Below are 22,005 nucleotides of genomic sequence, written 5' to 3'. Positions count from 1 at the left end.
TCCTAGCTGACTTCAGACCCGCTCGCCATCTTCTAACCAAACCGGCTCTCAGAGCCGCCTGGTCTCCCGCAGGCGCAGAACGGAACTGATCACGGGCTCCTGTACGCTGGGCGGGGCTCCCTAAGACTCCGCCCCCTCCGAACAAGCGGATGTATGGGGCGAGGCTCTCCCTAAGTAACTTAATTCCGGCTTCTCCCTCCTGCCCCGCCCCCGGATCTCAGACCAATCAGACGGCAGGTTGCTGAAGCTCGGGGCCAATGCTCGGGGCCGTCCTTATTTCCTCCGTGCAGTTTGAAACCGTCAGGTTGCTGTTGAGGAAGCCGCTGGACTCACTGTTGTCTCAGCTGCGACGCTGAGAGAAGGCGCAGAGGAAGGAGTCCGTGTTTGCGGTTAGCCGAGGTGGTGGGTAGCCCACGCGCCCCTGGCGGAGGCACTGGAGTGGGGTTTAAAGTGTCTCGGCCTGGGTTGGCGCCCCCGGGGATCGGACAAGACAGGGCTGGGGGCATCTTCCCGAAACGAGGGCCCTTCAGCTGTTCTGCGGGGCGGCAAGGTCGAGAGGTTTTTTCCCTCCGAGGCGTCCAGGAAGAGAGGGCAGGAGTGAGGGGTGCCTGAAGTATAGCGGTATTGTCGCTATAGGTTCGGGTCATTTAAAACGTTAGGGGGTAAAATGACCATGTCTAACCCTTTGTTTTTAAGTAGGAATTCGATTAACACAGGGGTAAGAGAAAGTGATTGAAGAGAACTTGTAGCCCTTTGCTTGCTCGCAGCTGCTTCTCCCTCTGCCTGTAGTCCCTGACGTGGGGAGGGGCCGGCGCACCCCCTCTCCTTGACTGCAGCTAAGACAGCTCAAGGGCGCAGGGACGTTACCCTGCTGCCAGCTCGCAAGTTAATTCACTCTTTCTCTGCCTCTTGGAGGTTAATTTGAATTCCCGGACCCTGCTTCCCCTATCAGCCAGGCAATTACCAAGATGTAATTTGATTTCTCTGGCAATAGACAAGCGCTCGGAACTTTATATCTCGTGGTTTCTGATATCTTGGGTAAGAGAATACTGAAAATTTAGTTATCTGATGTACATCTGCTTCCCATCAAAGCAAGTTTCATTTTTCTCCTTTGTCTCTGAACTAGAAACAGTAAGGAAAATGCTACTATTGGTAGAGTTTTAGATAAACTGTCATACCTTGTTGGCCTCAAAACAGGGCAGATGGAAGATTTATAGCATATTTTCCAAAAGTACAGTAGTTGTTTTGTGTCTGCAGTATCTATATTCAGAAATCCTTTTTGAGATCTGACCATACTTTTCAGCTTATTTGTTTTTTAAATAATCAGCACCCCCCCAACCCCTGCCCCCCTTATTACCAGTCTGCAAACACATCCTAAAGGAAGAAGTGAATTGAAATAGAAGGGACAAAGTTACCACAGTGGTGGATTTGAAATCCGTGAAGCAGCCATTCCTTGCTGCAGATGTATGTGCTTATTTTATCCTCCATAATTGGCTTAACTAAAGTCAGTCATGCTGAGATTTCATTTACTTATCATGTCTCTACACAGTAATGCTCATTGAATAAAGTTGAAATTTCCTTTCCACAGTCTAGCCCCAACCTATGTTTCCATTCTAATATTGCACTTCTCCCTGTATCTGCCCTTTCTATTTAAGTTTCTTCATCTCTTAATTTTCAGCCCACTGTGATTGAGACTTGTTCTACTGTCCACTGAAATTGTTCAGGCTAAATGCCCCAGCAACTTCCTGATTGCCAAATTCAAGGGACTCTATCAGATTCTCATCTTCCTTTGGCATCTGTTTCTGACCACTCCCTCCTGGAAGCTTTTGTGATGCTGTTCTCGTTGTTCTACTGTTCTGACTTCCTTTTCCATCTTTGCTGGCTCTTCTTCACTTCCCCTTTAAATATTAGCGGTTCTGATTTTAACCCTCCTCTTGCTACAGTAGTGGCCCTTAACTTCACTAAGGTTATAGTACCCTCTGGACACATATTGGAAGCTGAGAATCCTCTTCCTAGAAAAATACGCATGTGCTAAAAATATTGCATACAGTTTGGGTGTAAGGACCTCAGAATAAGAACTCTCTCTCACACTCCTTTTCATAAGTGATCTTATCCTCTCCCTTTTTTCAGCAGTTCCCATTATGCTGACGATTCCTCAAAATGAATCTCCAAACCTATACATCCAGTGCAGGGCTCCCACCTTGCTTAACTCCAGAAAGCACCATTCACGTCGTAGCCATTGTGAATGGCAGTCCTTGGAGTTGTGCATTGCATAAGTAGTGTGGCCAGATACCGCATACCTGCAGCCTCACTTCCGTGCCTCAGAGGCACCTCACACCCAACAAGTCTGATAGTCCATTACCCTTCCTCCCAACCTGCTTGTCTTCCTGTATTCCTTGCCTTGGGGAGTAGCACTACCATCCATCTAGTTGCAAGCCAGAAATCTGGAATAGATCAACATTTCCTCCCATTAACCCCTTAACCAATTGTTGATCATGATCTCGAATTTCCACTGCCATAACGCAACTGTCTCACAGGCATAACTCCGTCCACTTCCCATTGCTGCCTCCTCCATTCACCTCCCCATTTGCCAGAGGGAACATTTATCTCTTGGACTACTGCAGTTGGCTCTCCGTTGCTCTTTCTTCAGTATCCCACCTCTCAAATCCATCCTGAAAGCTGGCAGAGTGATCTTTCTAAAAGACAAGCCTGATCATGTTATCACTTGTTTAAGACTTTAATAACTTCTCTTAGAAGAAAGGTGAAACTTTTTAACATGACATAATTATGATCTTCCATGATCTGGCTGCTCCTTACCTTGCCTGTTTCATCCTTAGCCAAACCTTGGCTAAGCTTTGTACCCTTTGCTTTAGCCTCACAAACTACTTGCAGTTCCTGGAGTATGTGTCCATGCCTCATTGTCTTTGCTTGTGCTGCGCTATTGCCTTGCATATCCTTTAATCTTTTATCTGTCTTTCAGGTCTCAACACCCTGATCGTTTATTCCCACTCCTTCACACTCTCACCATCCTACCCTGTGAAAAAGGCTACTCTGACCTCCCTACTTTGTGCCTCTGTTGTTTTAGGATCTAACAGCACTTTTATCATCAGTCATTTCTAATATACACATGTCTGGCCCTCCTTACAGATTGCAGAGTCCTTGAGGATAAGGACTTCTTCATCTTACCTTTCTCACCAGTGTCTTACATATAACTGGTGTTCGGCTCATTTGAATAGTCATTATATGCCTTTTAAGGAACTTATGTACTTCTTACTAACAGTACTTTTGTTATTATTTATTTTTTTGGTTAAGACCTTAAACAATTTTTCTTTGCATGGTATTAGAATCTATTGTTCCATATAGGCTTGCTTTTCTTAAAATAGTATTCCCAAAAGGTCCGTTCGCCAAGCAGAGAATTTACACAGTTTGTTCTTTCTCTTTTGGTTCAGTATCTTGTAGGAAAGGATGCAGCACCTAGGTCCTCACACACTGTTGAACAGTGATCACACGTTCTGATTCTCAGCAGCCCCTACCATGGCTTTCTCTGGGGAGCCTCCATTTTTTCTTTAACCTTTCATGTATTTGTCTCATCTCCTTGACTACATTATAAACTCACTCGTTGGGAAGTGAGTCTTTATTTTTTTCTTGCCCAGTGATTTTGTCTGTGGGTGTTCAATATGTTGAATGATTTTAACATATCGAATGGTTATTGTTTACAGGGTAGGATGTTATTACACACACATATATGTATATAGAAAACATTTTATTTTAGTTTAAATGTTGCAAAAAACAAACTAAAGTTAGCTTCTCCTGTTTTATAGTATTTGTACAGAATGTCATCAGATGAGGAGAAATGCTCGCCTCCAGTTTTGCACAATGACTCCGACCGAGGCAGTTCTGTCTCTTCAGATCTTCAGGTAGGAAGACATGTCTAAATTTGTCATGACTTGTTTATTTCAAACAAGTGACAATATGAGGGAAAACTAGGAATACATTTTTCATTTATTCATGCCATTTACATTTATAATTATAGTGTGTATCAAATTATAATAATATCAAACTTTGGGAATTATTTTACAAACCTTGGGAAATACCTTACATTGTTTTAATTAACCTTTCAGAAAATAATCATGAACGCTTCCAGCATTCTCTGTACAAAGGCTTCAAACAACACAATGAGAGGAGAAGCTGAAAATCTGAAGAAACATTTTTTCTTGAAATTTTCTCTTTGTAGCTCTCTCATATGAATGCTGCTTTCACTTTAATGCAAATTAATCCAATATCAAACCATCCAGAGTTCTGGGGCCCTAGATTCCCCAGTGTTCCACTCTTGGTTCCGGGCCCTGTTGCCACACCATTCAGCACCTGCTGGTGCCCAGGACCGGGACAGTGACAGGTACACTGACTACAGAAGGCGTGGCTTTTATATGAAATGTTTTCAGTTTCTTTTAATTCTAAGTGTTTTATCATCAAAAATATGGATTCAGATTTCTAGAGTAGATTTTAAATGAGAGAATACTGACACGGTATATCTTGGGCTTTATGGTTATATTACTTAAAAGGGGAAAAGCTGGATGGTATGTTTATGCCTAAGTAGAGTAAGTTTTTATTGGCACTGTATAAGATGACAGAAGCTTTAGGGAAATATTTTATGAAACAGATGTGTTCCTTTAATTGAAATGACAGGTTTAGGAATTGGGAAGCTATTGGAAAAGTATCTGTGAATATTTACTAGGGTAAAAGTGGTCTGGAATTGTGACTTAGATGTTTCATCCTTGCCTTCCCTTTGGATGTTACCTCTCCCATATAGTGCAATCTCTTTAGGCAACAGTGTTATCCTGCACCCTTCATCTTTGCCATATCCAAACTTCCTTCAGGAGAGAACTGATTAACTTATTTATACCTGTGATATTGTGAGTTATAATAAATAAATAGTTGGTCTTCATCCCATTTCTGGCACAGAGCTCCTAAACCTATTGGAATTTCCTAACTAGTGAGAATGATGGTATCTTTTGTTATGTTGATGATGTGACTTTTGGACCTCACCTAAGGATGGGGACTGGTTGCCAGGAGAGACAACCATGTGATCAGAGGGTTGAAACTTTCAGTCACACCCCCCTGACCTCGGGGAGAGGGTCTTGGAAGTTGAATCAATCGCCAGTGGTCATTGATTTATTCAATTATGCCTATTTAATGAAGCCTGCATCAAAACCCAAAAGGACTGGGTTTGGGGAGCTTCCAGTTTGTGAACACGTGTGAGTGCTGGGTGACTGGCCTGCCAGGAGAGGGTACGGAAGCTCCATGCCCCTTCCCCATACCTTGCCCTGTATATTCCTTCCATCTGGCTATTTCTGGGTTATATCCTTTTACAATAAACTGGTAATCTAGTAAGTAAAATGTTTCTCCGAGTTCTGTGAGCCCTCTAGCAAATTACTCAAACCCAAGGAGTGGGTCTTTGGAACCTCCAGTCCATAGCTGGTTGGTCAGAAGCACAGGTGATAACCTCGACTTGCGACTGGCATCTGAAGTTGTGGGGTGGGGGAGGGCAGTCTTGTGGGACTGATCCCTTCACCTTTGGAATCTGATGCTATCTCTGGTGGAAAGTGTCAGAATTGAGTTGAATTATAGGACACCCAAGTGGTGTCTGAGAATTGCTTGGTGGTGGTGGGGAAAAAACTCACACATTGTAATTGTTGGGTCCAGAACCCTTTAATACTAAAATGTAAACACCTTATAAGATCTCAAGTTGTCATTTTGTCAAGAAACAAAGCTTTACATCAAAAGAAATGTCTAGAGTAGAATTTTAAGAGAGGGAGGGGGAAGAATCTTCTAGACATGCCAGAAATCATTTTGTGTTATTGGTTACCTACTTAGAATGTCACCCCACCTGAGATTGAAAAGCTGCCCATATTCCATTACTGGAAACATTTCAAAATGAAATACCAAAAATGATGTTAAAAATAAAATAGCATAAAATAATTATATAATTTAACATATATAGTAAACATGTAACACCAAACACTTAATACAAAAGCCCCTCATAAATCAGTATTCCTCTTAAGGGCGTTTTTATTACTGTCTCAGATATGTGAATGCTTCATAAAACTGTTGATGATAAATGTGGAGGGAGGGGCAGCATCCATAGTGCTTATTCACTTACAATTTCCTCTAAGCACAACTCAAAAATATCAGCCAGTTGTCCTGACCGCACCTGGTATGCATGGGTTCAGCTGTATTTTAGGCTCACGTCAGTCCAGCTCTTGGGTGTGGGGAGGGGGGCGGGGGGAGGGGCAGGGTTACAAGTTTGGGTTATTACTTTAGGATTCTTGTTTACCTTAAGGCAGGTTATCTTTGACAGTTAAGAAAGACAATATTATTTATTTTGATCCTTAACTAAAAAAAATAACCCATTTGGCCTGTATCTACACATATGAAACTAAAATAGTTGTTCAAATAACTGATTTTTTAAACTTGTTTTCTTTAAAGTAAGTTAAAATGTATATGTACATCGAATCCTATTAACGTATACCTGTTTACATCCCCTTTAACTCATAATGATTGTTGTGGGAACTTGGAAACATATGTTTGGATCTTTCTCCCTTTTCAGAGGTCAAACTAGGGAAGCCACAAGTTAAAGTCTCTGACTTTCACTTCCCCTCCATTCCTAGAGGCACAGTTTATTCCTGTGGTAATAAACTAACCGAGCAGAGCTGATTTGGCTACATCTAGTTGTAACTGCCTCCAGAGGAAGGAGATGCTAAGAAGTTAATTGACATCAAAATACAAATATAAGATAGCCATTGTATTAATCTTCTCCTGCTCTCATAACAAAATACCATAGACAGCGTTGTTTAAACAAAAATTTATTTTCTCATAGTTCTGGATCCTAGGAGCACCAGATGAAGATCTGACAGGGTCAGTTTCTGAAGAGGGCTCTCTTCCTGGCTTGCAGACGGCCACCTTCTCATGGCCTTTCCCTTGGTACATGTGTGTAGGGGAGAGAGAGAGAGAGCTCTTTGTTTTCTCTTCTTATAAGGACATTAATCCTTTCAGATCAGTACTCCACCCTTATGACTTCATTCAACCTTAATTATGTAATTACTTCCTTAAAGGCCCCCTATCTAAATACAGGCACACCAGGGGATTAGGACTTCAACATGTGAATTTTGCAGGAACAAAAATTCATTCCATAATAGCCACACTTTTATATGTTCTTTGCCAAAATCAAAAGTTTACTTTGGCTGTTTGCAAATTATACTGGGATGTTGTTTTGGCTGCTTTAACAGGAATCAAGAGTGATTTAAGTGAGTGGCTTAAAGTCTGATTCTCTCTCTTATAAAAATCTGAGCTGGTACATAGTCTTGTGGTCATCTGAGGACCTAGTCTTTTCTCTCCTGCTGCTCGACCCTGCCCTAAGGTTGACTGTGTTTGCATTGCCAGTGAGTGCACTGACTCACTACAACCTCTAGCCCATGGGAAAAGCTGAATAGGAAGCAAGCAGCTTCTTTCTTAAGGACTTGATCTGAAGTTGCACCCATCGTTTCCATTCAAATCCCATAGACCAGGTCTCTTGGCCACACCTGCTTGCGAAGGAGGCTGAGAAATGTCTGTGGGTACCCATTTGCCTAGGTAAAACCCTGCAGTTTTATTAACTTAGAGGAATAAAGGGGAAATGGATGCTGCTGAGCTGTTAGCCTCTCTACCATAGTAAGTTATCGTACTTAAAGTTTTATGTATTTTGATAGTTAGCTCATTAGGACTGACTCATACATTCAGGGTTGTAGGAACCAGTGAAATATCTTGTGTATGGCCTCAAGTTATCAGACTATTTGGGAATTTCCTTTTATTCTAGTAACTGGAAAACTGATATGGTTTAGGAAATATAAACCTAAGGCTTTTTACATCTATTTAAAGACTTAGTTATTTTTGTTTACATAAAAATTAAATGTTGTATCTCTGATACCCTAAATGATTTTTTTTTCTGATAAGAGCCTTCAACCTCAGTGATAACCATTATGTGAAATACTGACTCTTACTTTCTATCAGGAAATGTAAGTTTAAAACTCAGACATGTGCTTATTGTCATGAAGAGGACATCACTGACAAAGGAGCTGACTATAGCAATATGAAGGAGATTATGATGATTGAGTTTTCTAACAGTGTTCTCTTTGCAATATCTCTGTTTCTCTTCTGTTGCTAGCCTTAATATATGTAAAAATCGGTATTTGCTATGACTAAAATTTACTGCAGGTAAGTAATCTATGTTAAATGTTAAATCAAGGTTGAAACTGAAATCAAGTCACTCCTTTACATTTAATTCCCCTAAAGACTAGCAGTTTTCAAACATCTACCAAGCATAAACATCTGTCAAGCATAAACTCTTTCTTCGAACAATTTTACTTCAAATTCCAATATAAAAAGATTAAAGCCAAACTACAGTTGTATAGATTTATTTCATAAATTCAAATTTGTGGCATTTACTTCTCATAAAAGCAGTAAGGAAAAACAATGGAGCTGCCTTGATAAATGCACATTTGAAATTGGGGGATCCTCGAAGGCCGGTGCAGTATTATAAACCTAAGTATCCAGTTTACTTCTATATTTTGTTTGGGTTACAAATTAACAAGAAAATTCTGATTCTCAATATAAGTAGTTGAAAATAGTAGATTTTTAATAACATATCTCATTTTCAGTTAAACTGAAGTGTAAAAAAGAATTGCTAGGAAATTTTTGATTCAGTGTTGAATCACCAACAAAAATCTATCACCTCTTCAAACTTTTTTATCACACAAGCAGCACCCAAAGACTCAAACTTGGAATAAGTGCTAATGATAAGCATGTGACAAGGTGTGAAGTCACTGGCTACCACACAGCTCATCACTCTCGTGTCATAAGGAGGGACTGGCCCCATCAGATGTGCTTGAGTTTGAGTGGCTGGTAGTTGGCGTGGACCACTTATGTCATAGTTGTGTGCTCACCTGTACAGCTTACTTGAGCAGATGTGTACAGGTGTGAAGTTAAAATAACAACAAAAAATGTACAGAGCTACAACCTTTCCAATCTATGACACATTCACAAGAATTTGACATCAATGGCACAAGGAGCTTTATTCCAGTCAACAAACAAATTTAATAATATACAGCTTCTGGCCTGTTAAAATTTAGTATATATGGCACCTTTGATAGTGTATGCTCTTTTATTAGTTTTTTAAAGAGTTAAATAGCTTAAAAATGAAATATGAAGAAAATATTGTGGATTCCCTGAAGTACCTTCTTGGAAACTAGTTTGAAACGTATTGATATTGACTACTTACATAGTCTACAAGGTAGTTCTGACTTCAGAACTCTGACTGCAATTACATGTATTCTTTTGGAAAACACAAGACACTCTGATATATTCATGGCCAGAAACTTGAGTGTGTTTAGACAGTTAAATATTCTTACTCATAGAAAACATAGGGAAAAAGTAAGGGTTGCTAATTTTCAAACACCTATACCATATCATAACGGTCTTATTAAAGGTAAGGTTCTTTCTTTGCTTTAGACAGAATCTCTGTTAACTCAGTTCAGCAGATTTTTTTTTTTTTTTAAGATTTATTGATTGATTGATTGATTGCTATGTTGGGTCTTCGTTTCTGTGCTAGGGCTTTCTCTAGTTGCGGCAAGCGGGGGCCACTCTTCATCGCGGTGCGCGGGCCTCTCACTATCGTGGCCTCTCTTGTTGCGGAGCACAGGCTCCAGACGCGCAGGCTCAGTAGTTGTGGCTCACGGGCCCAGTTGCTCCGCAGCATGTGGGATCTTCCCAGACCAGGGCGCAAACCCGTGTCCCCTGCATTAGCAGGCAGATCCTCAACCACTGCGCCACCAGGGAAGCCCCAGTTCAGCAGATATTTACTGTGACACTTCAAGGAGGTAATTTTTAGCATCATTTTTCTTCATCCTGAAGGTGAATCAAATAATAAGACGGTTATGACTAATGAAATGATGATAGTGGAATTTTCTATATCTGAACTAAACTTTTTATGGAGAAAAATTAATATTAAATAATTCTTTAGAATAATGACATTTCACATTCTTGAAAATCTTCACCCCATTTTTACTGCAAAGACGTTCTCTGGGTCCATGGCGTAATATCCTTAGAAATTACTCCTGAATAGGAATATTTGTTGCCTCAGTGACCAACCCCTTTTGAATGGAGACTAAGTTCCAGTATATTTTTTACTTCACTGATAGAGTTTTTTGGTTTGGCTAAACAAATATCTAACTATCTATATTAGGAAATTCCACTTTTTTTTTTTTTTTAACTTGAGGAATATTCCTGTAAGGTCTACACTTCGTGGCGTGCTTTTTTTTCATCCTCCTTTGGCATGCGCCATGATGTGCCAGCAGGTAGAATGCAGGTTGGCATTGTGTTCTGTTTCTATCTTCAGTATTCTTTCTCTTCCAGTAGCCCTCTCATACTCTTTCCATGCTTACATATGAAAAGAGACTCAGGGTTGTTGTAGAATTGGGTGGGAGCAGGGATTGATCAGAGCCAAAACTACTTTTCATCCCTAGAGCTTCCTGTTGTGGAGTCTCTGGGAGCAGCGTCTTAGAACTAAATTTCAGAAAAGCAGAGAAATTGCTGTGTCTTTTCCCACCTGCGAGCAGCTGCCAATTGAAAGAGGGCTCTTCTGTGTTGTAGATGTTGATCAGCTTCAGGAAACTGCTCTAGGTAATCTGTGGCACCGTTTTAAATCGACATGCTGAAGGAATATGGGTACTAAGGCATTAGCACTAGAAGAAATTTGGGTAGGTATGTTTGTTGGATTTTTTGCTTGTTTTTAAGAAATTTTACTTAACTACAAGAGTGAGTAAATGATGAGTGAAAAACATAAATCAAAAGTACACATTCCTTACTATCGTTTAGGCACACTATTTTGGGAACTGAAGTAGAGAACATCTTTGTGCCTTTACCATTCTTTTGCCTGAGTGTCCCTTGTGACAGGGATATAATACATTATTTATTGTTGGCTTCTCATAGGAAGAGTATGAAGAGCTGCTTCGTTATGCTATAGTGACTCCAAATATTGAATCAAGTGCTTCACAGCCGTCTCATTCTAAGGGAGAAGTGGTGCCAGATATTAGAATTCCTACTATAATTGATGATATTCTTCAAAATCCAGGTTATGTATATTTTTTGAGATGTCTCTTCATTTAAGATGTTACTGAGTTGTTTAATGCTATTGACTTTTGATTGTGAAAATACTTCTCTAATGATTCTTCTCAATCAACAGTGTATACCACTACAATTTGGGGGAAATTTTACATTTTAATACGTTTTTCTTGGCTCTTATATAACAGTTGGATTTTTATTTGAACTTCGTTTAGCTATTTTATGAAAAGTCATAAAATTAGAGCAACACTGTAGCAATTACGTCTCTTAGCGGAGTATGTTGCATCTCTGTACGTGTTACAATGGTTTTATGCCAGGAGACACTGGAAACGAAATGCCCAAGCCCCCGAATTAGAGATGGTCTATAGGTAGCCCTCAGAACCCCTTAAGTTCATGAACCATGTGCTGGGACTTTGTCAGCAGTATTTATACGGACCCGGAGGACTGTTTGGATTGTTACCGCAAAGGCGAACCCATCTTTGAACTGTGTCGCTGAAAGAATTGAGAACTAACACAAACCAGGATGTGTGTTGATAGATGAGTGAGTGAAAGGTAGAGAAAGGAGGATAAAGCTCCTTTTACCTATCTGTTCCTTATTCGATACAAGATTCCAAACAGCTCACTCAAAACAAGTGTTCTTTCAAGGGGCACAGATAGCCCTCCTAAAACAGCCCTGATAATGGGCGGTTATCAACAATAAGCATAACTCCAAGGATCCCTTGTTGAAGCACATGGCACAGCCTGGTCAGAGCCAGCAGGCTCTTGGGTTCCTGATAAGTCACAGCCCTAGTGTCTGTTGTTCCTCTCCCTCTGTAGACATGGAGTTTTCATTGCTTCTCAGCCTACTGCACTGGATCAACAAATAGGACCAGAACCTCAAAACATACATATTTCTTCTAACACTGAAACGTACTAACACTGAACACTTTCTGCCCAAATTCTGTTGATCTTCAAGAGATATGACCCTTGAATTTATTCATTCTCCATTAGTGATCTTGACCATGTTTTGATTATATGCACTTCCTACTGAGCAAACCCAAAGTGCTGAATACTCTCTTAAAGCAATCACTTGGGACATAAGAACCCTGGTCTTTTCTAGCATGTAAGATAGTATTCATTTGTTTATGGTCTGCCCTTTTCAAAAAGGATTTGAGATCTAAGCATACAACATGCAGTGAGTTTAGATATCCTGATTCACACACAGACTTGGTTAGAATGGACTACATAAATTTATCCCATTCTCTTTACTCTTGGTATTGCCATTGCTTGGTATAAATAGGGTGTGTTGAAGTTGGCAAAGTCTCTGTAAGCCTCTGACACAGCCATCCTTGTGAGGTTTTTTTCCCAGTTTCCTTTTCGCCATGTATTGACTAAAGGTTTCTGAGGTGGAAGTAAAGAAGTCCCTATTTGGGGGTAACCGGTGTCACTTTAGTTTGAATGCAGCTAGTGAAAAGCAGTGGGCCCCGGAAATATCCAGTGTTGTAGGATAAGACAGCTTTTCTAAGTTCTAATGTCATTCATCCACTTACTCTTTTAGTGTGAATTGAATGCCATTAGTAGACTGAATTCTTTTTCATATTTTTTGGGTGAATTGAGCTTATTAATGATACAATAAGACTTTTCTAGTCAAATTTTTTTCTTTCTTCCTATTCTTTGTCTTAATGTTCCTGTATCCCCAGCATACTGTATTTTCCTTGTTCTAAAATCTGACTTGTGTACAGCTACCTTCTTAAATTAGGTATGTGTGATTAGGCATTCTACATAAGACTGGTTAGGTTTAATTAAAAGAAAAATCTCTTTCTTTTCAGCAGGAAATAGCCCTGCAGTAAGAGAAACGAGGATGGAAGTTGGAAAAAGATGTGATTTAAATATTTCAAGTCATTCAAAGACAGACGGTATGACTTTTCCTTAGCTTATTTTTATTAATATACAACATTTTGTGCTTGGTGAATATTATCTATGTAGTAAGGGGAATGATTGCAGCATATTACTTATTGGCAGGATTTTTAAATGCTATTATTGCTAATTTATTAAGTAATACTATTTAAAATAATTTTGGGGGCTTCCCTGGTGGTGCAGTGGTTGAGAATCTGCCTGCCAATTCAGGGGACACGGGTTCGAGCCCTGGTCCAGGAAGATCCCACATGCCGCGGAGCAAACTAAGCCCGTGCGCCACAACTACTGAGCCCACGCTCTAGAGCCCGCGAGCCACAACTGCTGAGCCTGCATGCTGCAACTACTGAAGCCCACGTGCCTAGAGCCTGTGCTCTGCAACAAAGAAGCCACTGCAGTGAGAAGCCCGCGCACCGTAACGAAGAGTAGCCCCCACTCACTGCAACTAGAGAAAGCCCGTGTGCAGCAGCGAAGACCCAATGCAGCCAAAAATAAATAAATTAAATAAATAAATTTATAAAAATAAATAAATAAAATTAAATAATTTTGGGGACTTCCCTGGCAGTCCAGTGGTTAAGACTTCACCTTCCAGTGCAGGGGGTGCAGGTTCAATCCCAGGTTGGGGAGCTAAGATCCCACATGCCTCTCAGCCAAAAAAACAAAACATAAAACAGAAGCGATATTGTAACAAGTTCAATAAAGGCTTTAAAAATGGTCCACATCAAAAAAATCTTTAAAAAAAATAAATTATTTTGCAAGATGTCCAGATACTACAATTAAGACAGGTTACTGCATTATAATGTGTGACATTTTTTTCTTAAAACTGCTAGATTAGAGGGCAGATTTTTTTTTTATATTTATTTATTTATATTGGCTGTGCTGGGTCTTAGTTGCAGCACGTGGGATCTTTTAGTTGTGGCATGCGTGAGGGATCTAGTTCCCCAACCAGGGATCGATCCCGGGCCCCCTGTGTTGGGAGTGTGGAGTCTTACCCACTGGACCACCGGGGAAGTCCCAAAGGGCAGATATTTTTAAAGATTTAATGGGATATCATTTTGGCCAATTTAATTTTTTTCATAAACCAGAACATTATTTCCCAGCTTTCAGGCATCCATGTACAAACTTAATGATGTTTGTCCCATCTTTATACCATCTGGCCTATCATTTAGTGTTTTTCTTTAGATATATTCATTTTTAGCTTAAATCCATTTTAAAAGGAAAATTTATATCTGTCATTACTGATTATCGCATAAGAATAATATATACTTGTTACAATTAGAAAGCAATGGTTAAAATAAATGCAACTAAAACAAAGTTGTTAAATTTTGATTGAATACTAGTAGTGATGATATGTTCAGCCTGAAGTCTGTTTTTTCTTTGTTGAAGGGTGAGATTAGCAAGTGTTAAAGAGGTTGTAAAAGCATACTAACACCAGACTGAAACTTTTTCTTTCACATAGAATAATAAAAATAGACTTTTCTTACTATGTGATTCAGTGTTATTTAATGTAAGGACCATTTAAGCCACCATATAAGAAATGCCTCTATCCTTTAGTTTTCTCACTTATAAATGGAAGACTTGGAGCCTCCCAAATTATTAAGTTGATGTTATTTTTTAAAAGGTGAGTATATATTTAAATACAACAAAAAAAAGCAGAGCCATGCTTTTTCCCTGAGTGCAGATCTAATTGTAGTAAAAGAGAATATTCATGTACTTTGTCATTCTGCCTTTTTCTTTGGGTTCCTTAACCATCTTCAGAACATGTAGGTAGTGTTTCATTGTATGACTAGCCTGAACCATTTTTTGATACATTTTTTTACACAAAATATATGTATTAGGGAACGATTTTCCCTTTTGCAAAGTATTCTGGAAAGATTTACTTTTAAATAACAAGTTCTATAGTAGATTATTCTTTGTTTGATACATTCAGTAAGGAAAAGAGGAAAGCCCTTCAGTCTTGGTTATTAGGACCCTTATAGTAAAAGTGTGAGATACATGAGAAATTATGATGAATAGTCTGTAATTCCAATATTCATGTGTGATAAAATAGTAACTTTTCTATTTTTGTGCTTTTTAAAGATAGATACCAATTCTCTTTCTGGCTCTGGCTCTCACACCAACCCCCCATGTACATGGGAAGGAGGTGGGAGTGATGTACATATGTACATACATATATATAGATACATATATTTCTCACCTATATGTTGAAGGCTCACAGGGTGCCTTACAACTGACTGTCTGATAAACTAAACTAGTCTCTTATAGTGTTGAATTTTAGTAGTGTTAAAACCCACCCCAGGGGCTTCCCTGGTGGTGCAGTGGTTGAGAGTCCGCCTGCCAATGCAGGGGACATGGGTTCGAGCCCTGGTCTGGGAGGATCCCACATGCCGCGGAGCAGCTGGGCCCGTGAGCCACAACTACTGAGCCTGCGCGTCTGGAGCCTGTGCTCCACAGCAAGAGAGGCCACGATAGTGAGAGGCCTGCGCACCGCGATGAAGAGTGGCCCCCACTCGCTGCAACTGGAGAAGGCCCTCGTGCGGAAACGGGGACCCAACACAGCCAAAAATAAATAAATAAATTAATTAATTAATTTTAAAAAAAACCCCACCCCATTGTTTTACATAAAGTAATAATGACTTATATACAGCCACTCTGACGTTGGTCAACTACTTAACCCTTTCTAAACCTCAGTTTCCTCATCAGTAAAATGGAGATAATAATACCTTTTTCTTAGAGTAGTGTGTATTATGAGCTAATCCTTATGACGTTTTTATTACAGGAACATAAAAAGCACTTAGTAAATGTTGCTATGATGATGTGAATGATAATAGTTTCAGCTCAGGCTATACCTAGGTATATGAAACATCCTTATTTGGGATAGAGGTCATTTGTGGGTGGGGGAGGGAAGTGTAGGAGACTTCTTGTGCTGGTCAGTCCTAAATCAGTGACAATACTGAAATTTAAAATAGCCAGAGTCAGTACACTGAAAGTCCATTCTCTGCATTTTCCTCAGCCTCCATAGATAACTGACATCTTGTAGGCTTCCAGTATAACTCCTTACCAATTTGGGTTATTTTCAATTTAGCTAACCACTCCAACTTTTCTTTTCTTCTAGGGTCATCACCAGTGTTGTCCCCAAGGAAGTCACCTCACCTGGTTATGGACTTTTTCAGTTCGAATCTTTTAGTTGACTCTCCCTCACCAAGGTCTAATGCTAGTCCTGTAGATGCCCATGAAGTAGTTGGGACCGATTTTCTTATTTCTGATGAAAACCTTCAAAAGATGGAAAATGTGCTTGATCATTGGAGTTCAGGTCTTAAGGTATTATTACAGTGTTCACTTACATTGTTTAATATGTAGTATAGCAGTTTTGCTCTTGATTCCACTGTTTATTCTTCTTTTCTTTGAATTAAAAGTTAAAAAAAAAAAACTTTAGTTGCCTTAGATCAGTACAGTGTCTTAAATCTGTGCATCTCAATCGTTAACGTCCGTATGAATCACCTGGGGATTCTGTTAAACTGCAGCTTCTTATTCAGTCGGTCTTGGCCATGGTCCAAGATGGTGCATTTCTTTTTTTTTTGAAACGCACATAGTTAGACCTGTACCAGTTTTTTTTTTAATTTTTTATTTAGTTTTATTTATTTATTTTTGGCTGCATTGGGTCTTCGTTGCTGCACATGGGCTTTCTCTAGTTGCAGTGAGTGGGGGCTACTCTTCATTGCTGTGTGCGCGCTTCTCATTGTGGTGGTTTCTCTTGTTGTGGAGCACAGGCTCTAGGCTCCCGGGCTTTAGTAGTTGTGGCACATGGGCTCAGTAGTTGTGGCTTGTAGGCTCTAGAGCGCGGGCTCAGTAGTTGTGGAGCACAGGCCTAGTTGCTCCGTGGCATGTGGAATCTTCCCGGACCAGGGCTCAAACCTATGTCCCCTGCACTGGAGGCAGATTCTTAACCACTGCGCCACCGTGGAAGTCCCTAAGATGGTGCATTTCTAACAAGCTCCCAGGTGATGGTTCAGAAGCCATACTTTCAATAGCAAGGTTTTAAATAGTTGCTGGAACAGCTCTGCATGTGCTACTGAACTTCTCAAAATGTTTTGAAAGGCTCAGCCTGTGTGACTGAGAGAGACACCTATTGAGCCTTTCCCACATCATACCTATGACTAATGGAAATGTTTCCTTTTATATGAAGCATAAGACCCAATTTTAGCAACATGTATTCATTTTATAGCCAATCTTATAGCAACCACAGTGTATAACTGATAGATCAGTAAAAATTGATTTTTATTTTGGTGATGTTAGTGGTCTCTAAATAAAACAAAGTAATCCAGAAATGGCAGTTTTTCTGCTATTTAAAATATAATGGAGAAAATGACAGTTTTTCTGAAACATAGTTTGAGAAAACTAAGCTGAGTATTCACATATATGGAGAAATTATGGTCATGAGAGTTTTGTGGCATCTATATTTTCTCCATTATTTGGAACCTTAAATTCTAGAAGTAATCTTTTAGTATAATTTCTATCATTTTTCCCCAGGGAACAGGTTTCATACTTGTAATCGTGGCATTAAGTCCATTGGAGTAATGTACCACCAACCATTTAAAAATTGTCCTATGTTCAGTTAACCATACTGTTACCCAGTTTTTTGATACTGTTATCCAATTTTTGATAACATGATTATTTGGTCTTTTTATTTATGCCAGTCAGTAGGGTGAAAAGGGATCAGTCTTAGCAATTTGTTGTAAGGTGGCTGTTGTGATGAATGATTTGGAGGAAGAAAGCATCAACTCCAATGGTTTCCACTGTTCATCTTTATATAAGTAATATCCCAGTCCTGTGGCTCAGCCTAGGCCATAGTCCTGCATTTCCTTTTTCTCTGATCCACCTTAATACAGATATTTAAGTCCTTGAGTAAACAAAGGAACTGTTTATTAATGAATGAGACCTAAAAAAAATTTTAATGACACTAAGGTTTCATACAAAGTAACTTAAAATAGGGAAAAAAAATCATGTCTTTAGTATGGAGAATGTGAACTAAGAAGAGCTGTGACTGTTGAACTTGCAGATGTTTTCATTAGTGGATTTTTTTTAATAGCTCTTATGTTGATTGTTCTGATTTTTTAAAAATTTTTCTTAATTTCAGTGTCATTTTATGAAGCGGTATTAAGGAACAGACTACTTAATTGTCAATATATTTATTTTTCAGACAAACGTCATATCTGAACTAAGTAAATGGAGACTGAATTTTATTGACTGGCACCGAATGGAAATGAAAAAAGAGAGAGAAAAGCATGCAGCAGATATAAAACAACTGTGCAGCCAGATCAACAGCTTGAAGGAGCTGCAAAAAACCTATGAAGTCTCCATTGGGAGGAAAGATGAGGTCTTCTTTTTCATACTGCTTTTTAACTGAGATTCAGTAAATGTCTTGCTAGGTAATAAATGCCAGGAACTGATTGTTTAGATCATTACAAGATACAAAGGGAAGATCATTTCAGAAACTGGTAGAATAATAGATGCATAGAAATAAGATTTATTCTTCACATTAAATGTGCCAGGATCATGTCATTTTATCTTTGCCATCATGTTTGGTGTGCTTTAAGAGTGCATATTAAGTGTGGGAACACTAGTTTTTACTTCCCAATCTTTTCTTCCTAACTGCCCTTAAGAGAATGTCAGGGAACCAGCATTACCCACATTTTAAACCATCCTTTCGGAGGGGCGTAAGTATCCCACATTCTATCTGTGATATGTCTTTATTCATTAATGAAGTCCTTCATTTTGTTGATAAGCACAAGAGCACTGTTTATTTCACTTTCTGTCAGCCTCTTAAGAACTTGAGAGTAGGGTTCAAATCTGTGCTAATTTTGTGCTTCCCAATGGCACCTTGAACAAAGCAGATGGGCAGCAAATCTCTAGCTCCCCCAGGAGGATGGTGACCTTCAGAGAAGAGGGACTCACAGCAGACACCTCTGCTACTTGTCTGCAGATGCAGCACTCATTGTTCTAATGAACTAGATAAGATTATCGGTTTTTTTAAATATACTTTTTTGGGGGTGTTATGGGGTGCAGTGTAAAATTGATCATTTTACGTAGTTCGCTTTTTTGAAACAATAGATACTAATGTTAGTCATTTTCTCTATTACCCTCAAAATTCTCTCCTAAGGTTTTAAAATATTTTATTAAATTTACTTTTTTTATTTCAAAAGTGTCGCACGCAAAGAGTATATATGCATGTCCAGTTTTTGAAAATAAAGTGAACAGCCATGTGCCACTACACAGCTTAATGGACTATTACTAGTATCTTAGAATTCCTGCCCTTTTCCACTTTTTTTTTTTTTTTAACCCAATGAAAGTTTAGTATTAGTTGTTTTGTTTGGTTTTTTATACTGCAGGTTCTTATTAGGCATCAATTTTATACACATCAGTGTATACATGTCAATCCCAATCGCCCAATTCAGCACACCACCATCCCCACCCCACCGCAGTTTTCCCCCCTTGGTGTCCATATATCCATTCTCTACATCTGTGTCTCAACTTCTGCCCTGCAAACTGGCTCATCTGTACCATTTTTCTAGGTTCCACATACATGCATTAATATACGATATTTGTTTTTCTCTTTCTGACTTACTTCACTCTGTATGACAGTCTCTAGATCCATCCACGTCTCAACAAATGACTCAATTTCGTTCCTTTTTATGGCTGAGTAATACTCCATTGTATATATGTACCACAACTTCTTTATCCATTCGTCTGCTGATGGGCATTTAGGTTGCTTCCATGACCTGGCTATTGTAAATAGTGCTGCAATGAACATTCGGGTGCATGTGTCTTTTTGAATTACGGTTTTCTCTGGGTATATGCCCAGTAGTGGGATTGCTGGGTCATATGGTAATTCTATTTTTAGTTTTTTAAGGAACCTCCATATTGTTCTCCATAGTGGCTGTATCAATTTACATTCCCACCAACAGTGCAAGAGGGTTCCCTTTTCTCCACACCCTCTCCAGCATTTGTTGTTTGTAGATTTTCTGATGATGCCCATTCTAACAGGAGTGAGGTGATACCTCATTGTAGTTTTGATTTGCATTTCTCTAATAATTAGTGATGTTGAGCATCTTCTCATGTGCTTCGTGGCCGTCTGTATGTCTTCTTTGGAGAAATGTCTATTTAGGTCTTCTGCCCATTTTTGGATTGGGGTGTTTGTTTCTTTAATATTGAGCTGAATGAGCTGTTTATATATTTTGGAGATTAATCCTTTGTCCGTTGATTCATTTGCAAATATTTTCTCCCATTCTGAGGGTTGTCTTTTCGTCTTGTTTATGGTTTCCTTTGCTGTGCACAAGCTTTGAAGTTTCATTAGGTCCCACTTGTTTATTTTTGTTTTTATTTCCATTACTCTAGGAGGTGGATCAAAAAAGATCTTGCTGTGATTTATGTCAAAGAGTGTTCTTCCTATGTTTTCCTCTAAGAGTTTTATAGTGTCCAGTCTTATATTTAGGTCTCTAATCCATTTTGCGTTTATTTTTGTGTATGGTGTTAGGGAGTATTCTAATTTCATTCTTTTACATGTAGCTGTCCAGTTTTCCCAGCACCACTTATTGAAGAGACTGTCTTTTCTCCATTGTATATCTTTGCCTCCTTTGTCATAGATTAGTTGACCATAGGTGCGTGGGTTAATCTCTGGGCTTTCTATCTTGTTCCATTGATCTATGTTTCTGTTTTTGTGCCAGTACCATATTGTCTTGATTACTGTAGCTTTGTAGTATAGTCTGAAGTCAGGGAGTCTGATTCCTCCAGCTCCATTTTTTTCCCTCAAGACTGCTTTGGCTATTCGGGGTCTTTTGTGTCTCCATACAAATTTTAAGATGATTTGTTCTAGCTCCATAAAAAATGCCATTGGTAATTTGATAGGGATTGCATAGAATCTGTAGACTGCTTTGGGTAGTATACTCATTTTCACAATGTTGATTCTTCCAATCCAAGAACATGGTATCTCTCTCCATCTGTTGGTATCATCTTTAATTTCTTTCATCAGTGTCTTATAGTTTTCTGCATACAGGTCTTTTGTCTCCCTAGGTAGGTTTATTCCTAGGTATTTTATTCTTTTTGTTGCAATGGTAAATGGGAGTGTTTCCATAATTTCTCTTTCAGATTTTTCATCATTAGTGTATAGGAATGCAAGAGATTTCTGTGCATTCATTTTGTATCCTGCAACTTTACCATATTCATTAATTAGCTCTAGCAGTTTTCTGGTGGCAGTTTTAGGATTCTCTATGTATAGTATCATGTCATCCGCAAACAGTGACAGTTTTACATCTTCTTTTCCAATTTGTATTCCTTTTATTTCTTTTTCTTCTCTGATTGCCGTGGCTAGGACTTCCAGAACTATGTTGAATAATAGTGGTGAGAGTGGACATCCTTGTCTCATTCCTGATCTTAGAGGAAATGCTTTCAGTCTTTCACCATTGAGAATGATGTTTGCTGTGGGTTTGTCATATATGGCCTTTATTATGTTGAGGTAGGTTCCCTCTATGCCCACTTTCTGGAGAGTTTTTATCAGAAATGGGTGTTGAATTTTGTCAAAAGCTTTTTCTGCATCTATTGAGATGATCATATGGTTTTTATTCTTCAATTTGTTAATATGGTGTATCACATTGATTGATTTGCGTATATTGAAGAATCGTTGCATCCCTGGGATAAATCCCACTTGATCGTGGTGTATGATCCTTTTAATGTGTTGTTGGATTCTGTTTGCTAGTATTTTGTTGAGGATTTTTGCATCTATATTCATCAGTGATATTGGTCTGTAATTTTCTTTTTTTGTAGTGTCTTTGTCTGGTTTTGGTATCAGGGTGATGGTGGCCTCATAGAATGAGTGTGGGAGTGTTCCTTCCTCTGCAATTTTTTGGAAGAGTTTGAGAAGGATGGGTGTTAGCTCTTCTCTAAATGTTTGATAGAATTCAC

The 22,005-nt window shown here is 39.1% G+C and overlaps 1 protein-coding gene across 6 annotated transcripts in view; it reads left to right on the top strand.

The window, feature by feature from the left end:
* The first annotated feature begins 297 nt into the window (after positions 1-297).
* Positions 298-22,005, top strand: part of POC5 (POC5 centriolar protein) — a 40,669-nt gene continuing 18,961 nt past the window's right edge. Inside the window, exons 1-6 of one of the 6 annotated variants that reach the window (XM_068533476.1) lie at positions 298-376; positions 3,822-3,917; positions 11,023-11,164; positions 12,963-13,049; positions 16,163-16,368; positions 18,248-18,424. In XM_068533476.1, coding sequence (XP_068389577.1) covers positions 3,834-3,917; positions 11,023-11,164; positions 12,963-13,049; positions 16,163-16,368; positions 18,248-18,424 — 696 coding nt within the window. In that variant the 5' untranslated portion in view covers positions 298-376; positions 3,822-3,833. Of the gene's footprint in view, positions 403-962; positions 1,039-3,821; positions 3,918-11,022; positions 11,165-12,962; positions 13,050-16,162; positions 16,369-18,247; positions 18,425-22,005 lie in introns of those variants that run through there. The other 5 variants (XM_068533467.1, XM_068533460.1, XM_068533489.1 and 2 more) reach the window with 5 other exon arrangements.

The sequence above is a fragment of the Eschrichtius robustus genome, chromosome 2 (genome assembly GCF_028021215.1).
Source record: "Eschrichtius robustus isolate mEscRob2 chromosome 2, mEscRob2.pri, whole genome shotgun sequence".
Taxonomy (NCBI): Eukaryota; Metazoa; Chordata; class Mammalia; order Artiodactyla; family Eschrichtiidae; genus Eschrichtius; species Eschrichtius robustus.
This window is presented reverse-complemented; position numbering and strand designations above follow the sequence as displayed.